At 33.6% G+C, this 11,647-nt stretch overlaps 1 protein-coding gene across 1 annotated transcript in view; it reads right to left on the bottom strand.

The window, feature by feature from the left end:
* Positions 1–10,911, bottom strand: part of SIN3B (SIN3 transcription regulator family member B) — a 115,199-nt gene extending 104,288 nt beyond the window's left edge. Inside the window, exons 1-6 of the mRNA XM_053702892.1 lie at positions 10,694–10,911; positions 9,616–9,859; positions 9,361–9,467; positions 4,967–5,120; positions 3,435–3,683; positions 2,604–2,747 (exon numbers count right to left, since the gene is read on the bottom strand). Coding sequence (XP_053558867.1) covers positions 2,604–2,747; positions 3,435–3,683; positions 4,967–5,120; positions 9,361–9,467; positions 9,616–9,702 — 741 coding nt within the window. The 5' untranslated portion in view covers positions 9,703–9,859; positions 10,694–10,911. The remainder of the gene's footprint in view (positions 1–2,603; positions 2,748–3,434; positions 3,684–4,966; positions 5,121–9,360; positions 9,468–9,615; positions 9,860–10,693) is intronic.
* Between the last annotated feature and the right edge of the window lie 736 nt (positions 10,912–11,647).

Consider the following 11,647-nt stretch of genomic DNA (forward strand, 5'->3'; position numbering starts at 1 on the left):
AAACTTACAATCTTGCTTTTCAAATACAGATACGAAGAGAATGAAGAAAAATTGATAATAGGAGTAAACTAGAAAGTTGCTTAAAATTGCATGCTCTATCTGAATCATGAAAGAAAAAAAAATTGGGTTGTGTCCTTTTAAGATTAGCGTTACCCGCTGTGGATTATAATTTAGTTATAATGCCCATGGTTTCCAAATTGGGATGATTGGTTAAATCAAGGAAATTAAGAGAAGTTTTGCTATATTACAATGTAAACGTAAGGTTCAAATCATTATGTGAAATGTAGTCATGAAAGGCATTGATAGTATCCTCAGAACCATCCCAAATGAGAACAAGGCCGTCAATATAGCGACCGAAATACATGTGTGTTCTGAAAGGGTTCCTATCTCCAAAGATGTGGAGCAGCTCCCACCAACCCAAATAGAGGTTGGCATAGGATGGAGCAAATTTTCCACTCATAGCTCTGGAGATAGTGCCTACCCTCAAAAAGGTAAAAAAAAATTTGAGTCAGAAGATACTCAGTAGCCATCATGAGAAATTGTACAGTGGCCTCTAAGAATTGTGAGCATCTTTGTAAAAAATATTTCACAGCCACTAGCCCCTTCTCATGTGGGATAGTGGTATACAAAGAGGCAACATCAAAAGGATACCAGTGTAAAGGAATCTTACCAAGTAATTTGTTGCAAGTCATGTATGTGACTAGTAGTGTCTGATGTAAAAAAAAAAAAAAAAAAAAAATCTACCAGGTCTTAATTTGGTGTTTGTGTTTTTGGATATTTTCCTTTAAGGCAGCCTGAGAAACTTGACTTGGGGTTAATTATATGCTCAATTTTGATTGGTCTATTTTACTTTATAAATGTTAACACCCTGATCCCTCTGATTATCAGTGTTCAAGTGCTTACCCCAGCATGAAACATGTCTGATGTTGAGGGGCTTGGTTACCCCATTATGGTAACAGGAAAAAAAATTGTTTAAAAAGACATTTAAAACTAATTTTGTTTGCAAAAAAATAAATAATTGCATTGGTTTAAAGCCCAGGGGCATCCTCTCTCTATATGACTGTGATACTACACTAATTATACAATCACTGTGTAGCAGGTTTAGGCATCTGGAGTATGCACTTTAGCCTTTCTTACTGGAAAAATACAAAATGAAGTACAGGAAATTATTTTACCACAAACATTTTACAGACGATTTAAATTTGGAACATTAAACCGTTTGAGATTGTAATATAAAATGTTTGCGCAGAAAAAACAACAGTTTTCCTGTAATTTAAATCAGAATATTGTAGATTTTGTCAATTCCACAGTTTCTATAAAGTAATGGGTGCAGCAATGCTGGAATCTAGGTTTTCCCCTTTGTTATTTTTGCTTAAGACAGTTAGACACATAAAAAACAATAGGGCTGTGCAGTTAATCGCATGATTTTGTTTTCTTTTATAAAAAAAAAAGTTCTAGTCCAGCCCCAGCAGTAGCACTGACCAATCCTCCAGGGGGGTGGACCAGGAAGCGTCACATCAGTGTCGCAGCATGTAACGCTACCGCCATTTTACTTGCCTCATGGTTTGTGTTTTGAGGCGAGCACAAAGAAGGTGAGGGACTGAGAGCGCTCTTTTCTCTGGCCTATTCAACTCTGCAGTACAAACTGCAAGGGGAACAAGCCACCGTTTTTAACACTAACGCATTTTCAAATCCAAAATGTGTATATATATATATATATATATACACATACATACATACATACATATACACACACACAAAATATAATAGAATTGCAATTACAAAAAAAAAATAACACACGTGTCCCTCCCATATCGCACAGCCCTAGAAAGCAGGCAATAAAAGTGTGCAAATAAGGCTATATGGAATGTAGGACTAACAGGGTTTCCACACTTTCTTTCATTGCTAGCTTTATATCTGTCCATAACCGTTATTCACACAGCAGGTGTATTATCACAATCTGTTCCACACTTGTTAAAAAGGTACACACAGAAATCATTAATTTTTTTTAAAAATAAAACAAATTAGGACGTTTTTCCCCTTAAGCTTGTGTGCACAAACTATGTATTAAAATCTAGTTCACAGTAGGATTTTCAAAATGCTCAAAAGGTAACAAATGTTAGTTTTTAAAGACCAATAATTGCATTTATTTTCATTTTTTGCATCTGGGAATTTTTTTTTTTTATTAAAAGGGACATGATAGTTCAAAATGAAATTCAAATTAGCAAATTTCACTGTTGAATAATTTTTCTATTTACAAAAATGTTTTCTAGTAAAAGTTATCACCTGGCTTTTAATCTGTGTGGGTGCTTGCAAAGTATATGTAAATATGCACTACAACACCAAAATTAAATGCCACTTTTAGCTTGGAGTCGTGATGTCAAAGACCCAAACAATCATGCAATAAATTCCAATGCTGGCTCCCTGAGCAGGAGTGACATGAAATATTGGAGCATGTTGAATATGTGAGCATGGTAAATCTACACAGATAGGTCTTACTAGAGCATGTTTGCTAATGTGTACTGCAAAACTGCAATATACCTATGTGCGTTTTATGTTCTTTTAAAATCCAGATTAAAAAAAAAAAAAAAAGTGAGCTATACCAATGATCGTTTTGCCTCAGGAAGGAATTGGCCGAATTCAGAAAGTAAATCTTCCTGGCCACGGAAGAGACAGGCCACCTCTGTGAAAACCTCTTCTTCTGACATGCCACGAAAAGGGCGTCCTTTTGGATTCAGTTGATCCTTCTAAAACAATAGGGGGGGGAAAACAACCGTTTTTAACCAACACTTGCACTATGCATATGGGAAAAGGGAATAATCCAGAATTTATATATAGAATATCTAATGTAATGTAAATGCATAAGATGAAACGTGTGTACATTAATTAAATGTTACAATTATTGAGATTTGTTCCATATACTCAAAAGAACATGTCTAATAAAACAAAAATATCTGGTAATTAAAAATGAAATATTATTAAATAAACACATTTATATTGCCTCCTATTGTTAAAAGGTTGTTTATTCTTTTATCTGCTTCCATTAGTATTGCACATCTGAGCACTGTTCTATTTAATGAGAGAGGTAATACAGACACGTTGGTTGTATAAAATTACCTATATAATATGAGCTGCACAAGATCAAATAAGTAAAAGTACTTTTAAAAAAATTTGGAATGTCAAAACACAAGCCTGAATTCACTACGTAAATTGGTATATCTTCTAAAAGAACAAACTGCAATCTAATCACTATCAAACATTAATCTGAATCCTTACTGAAGAACAACTGTCAATATTTCCCTACATGTGTACACTTTTTTTTTACATCAAAATAGAACATTGTATGCTGTACAAAGTAACACTTGTAAAAAGTTTAAATTATTTTGTCAAATTCAAATTTTGATGGGTTTGGATAACACGATCGTGCTCCTCACCTGGTAGGTGTGAAGAATTTCCAAAAAGGACCTGTAGATTTCAGGACGGTCAAGGAAACGAGTTTTAATTTTATTGACGTAGCTGATGGCATTGTGAAATTCCAGTGAATCAGATTCTGGAGGAACCTGAGCCTTTTCCTTATCCTGCTGTCGCGCCTCCTCTGCAGTCTCAGTGTGTAAATTTGCTGAAGCTGGAGGCAGAGTTACACGACTGTTTGGCAGGGAACTGCTGGCAACATCTGCAGATACCTGAAAGCAATTGTAATGCAAATGAGTCTAGATGTACTAAGAAAACACACACACATGCATGAGCACATAAATAGAGTGACAGAGCAGAACAATAGCAAATCAGATTTTTAATAACTTGAGAAAATGCATAAAAGGGCTATGATAGCAAAAACAGTTACAAGCTCTAATTCGCTAGCATGTAACTTTAGCAACCCTGCAAAGGTTTTATTAAACACAAAGCTAAAGCTCCACTAGTGAGCTACAGAAAATGGAATGGCTCCTAAGCTTTACATTCCTGCTTTTTACATTTAGATAGCAAGAGAACAAAGAAAAATTGATAATAGGAGTAAATTAGAAAGTTGCTTAAAATTGTATGCTCTATTATCAACTTTTCTTCTCTCTCTTGCTATCTTTATATAAAAAAGCAGAAATGTAAAGATTAGGAACCAGCCCATTTTAGGTTCAGCACTCTAGATAGCGCTTGGTTATTGGTGGCTACATTTAGCCACCAATAAGCAAGGATAACCCAGGTTCTGAACCAAAAATGGGCCGGCTCCTAAGATTTACATTCCTGCTTTTTATATAAAGATAGCAAGAGAACAAAGAAAAATTAATGAGTAAATTAGAAAGTTGCTTAAAACTGAATGCTCTATCTGGTTCTATTGGGTTTAGTGTCCCTTTGAAAGGGACATTAAAAACTTAATAAATTATAGTTTGAATGGAGTATTCAGAGCAAAAATTAGCCTGAGCTTCACATGCATATGCAATTTTTTTAAATTATATTAGTTGTTTAAATATTGAAAAAAAAAAAAAGGGGAAAGTTTCAGTTTCCATAAAACAATGGGTGCTGCCATGTTACAACCTAGGTTTCCTCCTTTGCTTAAGCCAATCAGGGACAGTTATAAATGAGCTACTAGTGCGTGCAACCAATTACTTTGTGGAATTTACTAGTGTTAAATCTGGAATCTGCATTTCAAGATTTTAACAGAAATTGGGAAGCCCGTAATTTTCAGACAAAAATTACGGTAAAAAGGAAACAAAATAAATAAAGTATATCGTAAACTTGTTTTACTGCTCATAAAGGTTTTCAAATACAATCTTAAAGTGTTTATTGCCTCTTTAATAACCCTTTAACTAACTGTTTTGTTCTCAGTTATCCCTCAGAAGAATGTCACTCCCATATGCAACCATACCACAAAGGCCATTTAAAAAAAAATAAAAAAATAATAATAAGATTCAAAGTTTTATTTATTTTTTAAAAGGTGTTTTGTGGTTCAGAGCATTTAACTTTTGTAACCACTTACAGGGCTATTTATCGTTGTTTGTACTACCACTTTTCCATTTTTCGGAAGTTCGATTTTGTATCCAAGTGGCAGAAAGGCATTGAAACCAAGCATGAGATCTGGGTGCTCATGAAACAGCTGGGAGACGCGGCGTATTACTCCTGGTGTGTCAATACTGAAATATATAGAAAATAAAGGACTCTGGAATATACATACAGGGTTAAAATCACAACTCATCTCAATCACTCTAAACAACTAAGTGTATAAAAATAGGCAAATATGTATAGTAAAAACATTTTGTAAAACAATTACAGGTACAAAAAATTTTATACAAGCTGCTTATGACAATAAAAGGTTTGGATTTCAGAATATTTGCATCTGTAATAAAACGGGACAGCTTGGAGAGGGGATGGGACCAAGTGTAATAAATAATATCTTATGTCATTAAGGAACTATTTACTTATGATACATGTCATAATACATGCAACATAAAGCCAGTTTTATATATTTTTAACACATTTATATACATAGTAACATCAGAAAGATAGTACAGTACTGTAATCCGAGAAGTAATAGTTTTAAATAAATATAAAACTAATTTGCATTTTAGAACACACAAAAAAACAAAAGCAACAATGCAAACAGAGAATATTGTGACTTAATGGCGAAGAAAATTATTTTAATAATTTTATTACAAAAAAAAAATATATGGATTTCAGAATAATTTTGGAATTACGGGTTTGGGAATTTATACCTTTATAAGTATTTTGTAGATACGCAACCCCAATACTTCAGTGAATAAGGTCAGATATAATCCCATGTCAGCAGATAAGCCAAATGATGATGATGATAAAATGCCCTTGAATCCAACATTAGTACTAAAACTAACACTAATAAGTTTCCACTACACTATTCATTAAAGGGACACTAAACCCAAAAAAATTATTTCATGATTCAGGTAGAGAATACAATTTTAAATAACTTTCCAAATTACTTCTATTATCTAATTTGCTTCATTCTTTAGATATCCTTTGTTGAAGAAATAGCAATGCACATGGGTGAGCCAATCACACGAGGCATCTATGTGCATCTACCAATCAGCAGCTACTGAACATATCTAGATATGCTTTTCAGCAAAGCATATCAAGAAAATGAAGAAAATTAGATAATAAAAGTAAATTAAAAAGTTGTTTAAAATTGCTTGCTCTTTCCAAATCATGAAAGAAAAAATTTGGGTTTCATGTCCCTTTAATACATATTACACAAATTATTATTAAATACATTTATGTTAAAGGGACATTAAACCCAAACATTTTCTCTTTCATGATTCTGACAGATAATACAATTTTAAACAACATTTAAATTTACTTCTATTATCTAATTTGCTTCGTTCTTTAGATATCCTTTGATAAATAAATAGCAATGCACATGGGTGAGCCAATCACATAAGGCAAATATGTGCAGCCACCAATCAGAAGCTACTGAGCCTATCTAGATATGCTTTTCAGGAAAGATTATCAAGAGAATGAAGCAAATTAGATAATAGAAGTAAATTAGAAAGTTGTTAAAAATGGTATTCTCTATCTGAATCATTAAAGAAAAAATGTGGGTTTAATGTCCCTTTAAATTATGTAATGAATTTGTGCTTTTGGTAGCAGAAAGTTATCATTTTGATTTTTTTAATTCAGACTGAAAAAAATATAAGCAACTGCTTTAAAATCTTACGCTTTCTTATTATCTTATAAATTATCCCAAAGGTAGCTCACAAAAACCAATAGCAAAGTCACATATAACGATACATTGGGTTAAGAGAGTTAATCTTACTGCCTATCCTAATAAGAAAATTCATCAAGTATATTTTTTTTATATAATAAGAATAATAATTGCAGACAAAGGGAAGGAGTTACAACTACCTAGATTTAAGGGAATATAAAACTGCAAAAAAAATAAATCTGTTATATGCAAGCAAAAGTAAAATAATTTACATAAATATATGGTTAAACCCTGCAAATGGATTAAACACATAGTTTAAGTCAGCTCCAAAACAGCAATGCACTATTGGGATGTAGCTGAACAAATCTGATAAGCTAATAACTAGGGGCAAATGTTAATAGCAACCAATCACAATAAAGCTACCTAGGTATGCATTATAACAAAGGATACCAAGAGAATGAAGTACATTTTATAAAAGTAGTAAACTGAAAAGTCTCTTAAAAGTTACATACCCTACATGAACCACAACAGTTTAATTTTGACTTTGATGTACCTTTAACTCTGTTATGGATATGAATTGTAATGAACGCACATCTGAACAGGGAGATTAACAACTCCTGCCCGCACGTTATTAGCTGTGCGTAGGCAGGGGGCGGGATTGCACTTGAGCACAAAATAGTGATCGTGTGCAATGTTAAATTCCGGCAGCGGATTGCTGCCCACCAGAGGAGAGCTGGGGCGGACAGGGGCAAATATGAACGCCCCTGTCTGCCTTCGAACACCTAATAGGCTTTTCAAGGGGTAAATCACCAGACTGTTGTAGAACAAAATTAGTTTTAAATACTTTTAAACCATTTATTTTGTATGTAGACACTCTGTAATACAGCGATTAATTTCCGATTTATATTTTAGAAAATATTTTAACTCCTTTTAAGCATAACCAACAAAAGCATATTTGGGTTGCTTTGCAATTCAGGCAAGTAATGTGGAGCTGCCTGGTAAGGGGAAAAAAACTAGTTTAAGAAACTGAATTTGTTAACAAAAATAAAAGGGTTTGTGGAGCTTTTAAAATCCTGTATTAAAATGGCATTAAACACCTCCTCCTTTTGTGTAAAACTATGCTTTGCCCATTTTGTAATCTGGGTTTTTAAAAGTGCTGCAAATCATCTAAACCAACTGTTTAATTTACAGGTTACAGAATTGGCTTTTTAGCCTCTCTTTGGGACAAGTAAAAGTTTTTACATAAAAGCAAGGTGTTTAATGACCCTTTAGCTCTTTTTGGATGTTACAAAATAGGTATTGTATAGTAGTGCAACGTTAAAGAAACAAACTCTACAACATACAATATAAAACAAATGCACAGCTACTGTTTATTTTATCTTCTTTTACTATAATTCAACTCTGCAAATTGTGCTTTGTGCTCAGTAAAGTCAACTGGGTGGTGTGACCCAGTAGAATAGTGTAATCAATAAATGCATAATAAAAAGACAATGCAAACACAAACAGCTTGAATTTCAAATGAGTAGATTTTTTTCTTACAAATTTTACGTTTCCTTCCCAATGCATAATGGGTCAGCCATAAGCCAATCACAAAATGAATGTATGTGTGTATGTATATATATATATATATATATATATATATATATATATATATATATATATATATAATATTCTGATGTCTCAGTTCTAGCTGTTGCCTCAAAAAGTGTGCATATAAATAAAATGTGCAAAATTAGATAAATGGAAGTGAGTTAGAAAGTGGTTTAAAATTGTGTGCTCTATCTGAATCATAAGTTAATTTTTGAGTTTACTGTCCCTTTAAATAGGTCCCAGGAGAACACTGCAGCAATTTCTTAGACCCCTGTAGGAGCTTATTTACACCAGGCTTCTAATTGGTCAAAAAAGGAAGAGAACAATCTATACTAAACAGGGGTTTTTAACAGGTTAATCCATTGACTGCTCAGGTGTATTTAAAAAGAATATTAATAATGAATACAATACATTAAAGCGCAGTCTAAAGCCATAGTGATTTTTCTTTAAATAAATCACTCCATTAAAACCTCCGAACTTTTTGTTCTTGGAGAAAAAAAAAAATTGTAAATGTAACTTTCTTAGGCTATAACCTGTTCGTTTTCAATCTGTTAGTAATCAAGCTAAGCATAAGAGTTTATTTTTACTTTATGAAATAATCAATATAAATAGTGATGAGTACAGTAACTACACAAATGTCAGCAAAGAACTGCACAGACAGACAGTCTCTTAAAAAAATAAAAGGACTGTAGAGTCCAACCGATCATACTACAAAAAAATAATAATAGAATAACCTGTATAGTAAAGCCTCTGACATACAGGTGCAATACAACAATAATGTCAACAATGAATTAAAATATTAGAGTGTAAATATGCGGTTACCTAAATGAATGAGATCCTTAGTGGTTTGAAAATGGTGTCCACTACTTAAAAAAAAAAAAAAAAAAAATTATATATATATATATATATATATATATATATATATATATATATATATATATATATATATATATATATATATATATATATATATATATACATATATAAATAAATATTTTACGGGTTTTCAACGCTTTAAGACTATTATATCCTTTTATTTCCATCACTGTGGTTATTACAAGCACTCTTAAAGAAGAGACAAAACTAAATAGCATATCCTGATTTTGTCATACCTTTGAGATTTAAACTCCTTCATAATTTCCAAGAATCCATTATACGTGGCTGGATCACTCCCAAAACGTATTTTCACCTGGTCCAAGTATGATAAAGCATCTTCCACCTTGAAATTAAAATTTGTTTAGCTATTGCAGAAAGTGGCAGGATATAAAACAAAGAAACAAACAAAACTGAAATACATACAAAAAAAATAATAATAAATATTATATATATATATATATATATATATATATATATATATTTCTACTTACATGCACAGGCAGTTTTTCTTGAGATTTGCACCAACTATTAGAATTTGGTTTACAACCGCCGCCTCCTCCACCTCCACTGCTCGCCATGTTTCGCTCTTAAGTTACTATCCAACACAAAACGAAAAAAGTGGCTTCTACTCCAAACTCAAACACTGGTTAAAAGATGTAGCACTCAAGATTTAGAAAACATGTTTTAAAACTGGATACACTTTTAAGGAGCTGATCCAAAAACCATGAATGATCCCTAAAAAAAAAAAAAAAAATAAAAAAAAAAAGAGAAGGATATTAAATTCTACCTTTAAAAAATATTCCTTAGTGATTACTTTTTCTTCTGATGACAAAATGTATGTCATGCATCAATAAAGATAACAGATAATGTTTTTAATTAAAATGGACAGTAAACTCAAGATTATTCTATTAAGTCCACAAACTGAACACAATTAAACAAGTTTGCATGAACAAATGTTGCAAAAGTTGTTTAAATCAAAATGAAACAATCAGCAAATACATATGTATGCACAACTAAAATTACAATACCTATATACTGGTGGAGAGAGACACACCTCCACAATTATAACAAGAAGAAACATCAATTCCAATGAAAAAAAATACATTTGAGAAAATATAGTTGCAAAAAGAGAGAAATTAAAATGCCCTTTATAGTCAGCAGTCAAGTTAATATTCTGTAACCATAATGTTGTGCATAGTTACATCTAATAAAGTTGTTGTTGTTTTTGCAGCTTCAACTCTATAGTCTCTGATATGTGTCAGCTACTATGATCCATGGATACTACAGTGATTGTGGGCAGCTGAACTGGAGTCTTTTTTTGTTCCATGGTCTATTTACGTGCAGCAGCAGCAGCATCTCTTATGGCTCATTGCTGTATCATACAGATCTCACTCTTACAGCAATGTCTGCTCACTTGAGCACTGGTCTCATTTGTGTCTACTACTATTCTTTCATCTTTTCACCCTCCACTGTCCATGAACTTTAACCTCACCCCAGTTTGCTTTCCCTTGTGACCCCCCAGCTCATTGTTCCTTTTGACACCCCCGGTTCACTCTGCCCACATCGTACCATGTATGCCCTCCAGAGCGTTCTCTCTCTCTCTTATCCGTGCAATAGTGCTGGCTCTGCACGGACCGAACTTTCCCATCCCCCCGGTTTTGCCAAGCTTAGCGAACCTGCTGTCATAGCACTTCACGGCAAAAAACGAGCTACCGTCATCAACAGTAGCCTCCCAGACTGACCCGAAGAATCATGGGAAAACCGTCGTCTCCGCTAATAGGACACGCAGTTACGTCAAGACGCGTACGGGAGAACGGAGGCACGTACAGGGTGGGCAAAAGGTAATAACTAGATCCCGTCTCTCTGAAACACATTCCGATGTCACAGAAGTCACGTGACCTCAATGGTCACGTGGTGCAGATAGACAGGAAGCAGAAGAGCGGGAGATGTGATGTTCTTCTTTACAGCTCTGTATTGTATTGAGGAATATCTGTTGCATGAGTTCATGTTTGTAACAAGAATTCATAGATGCCGTGGAAGAATTAGAAGAACGTTTGTTTTTAGCCTGTTGTTTTTTTTTATATGAAATAGAAGATGTAGTTGCTTATCAGAGACTGGTTTATAACAGATATATAGAGATTTAGGAAAGGAATACAAAACACACAATTCTGAGCGTGTTGAGCCAACGTGTGTTGCGGCAGGAAGTGTCCTGAAGAAGCTACAGGCTCTAGTTTACATTTTAGGTCTTTACTACTTTATAACAGTTTTAGTATCTGTACCTGTATTTAGTTATACTAAGCAAAGTAATTTAGGAGTTCTGGTACAATTTCTGAGCTTACAGGCCTAGCTTATGCTGCTCAGCAAAACTATGGGCTGTTAAGAGAAACCATTAGCAGTGCAGCCCCGGCTGCTTGTTGTGGCTGACTGATCATTGGGTTTGGGCCGCTTATCGCTGAACTGACCAGCTCATGGAAATGGCCGTGCATATCCTGACCGAGATTGGTAATTTCTTGGATCGTTATA

The sequence above is a fragment of the Bombina bombina genome, chromosome 2 (genome assembly GCF_027579735.1).
Source record: "Bombina bombina isolate aBomBom1 chromosome 2, aBomBom1.pri, whole genome shotgun sequence".
Lineage (NCBI taxonomy): Eukaryota > Metazoa > Chordata > Amphibia > Anura > Bombinatoridae > Bombina > Bombina bombina.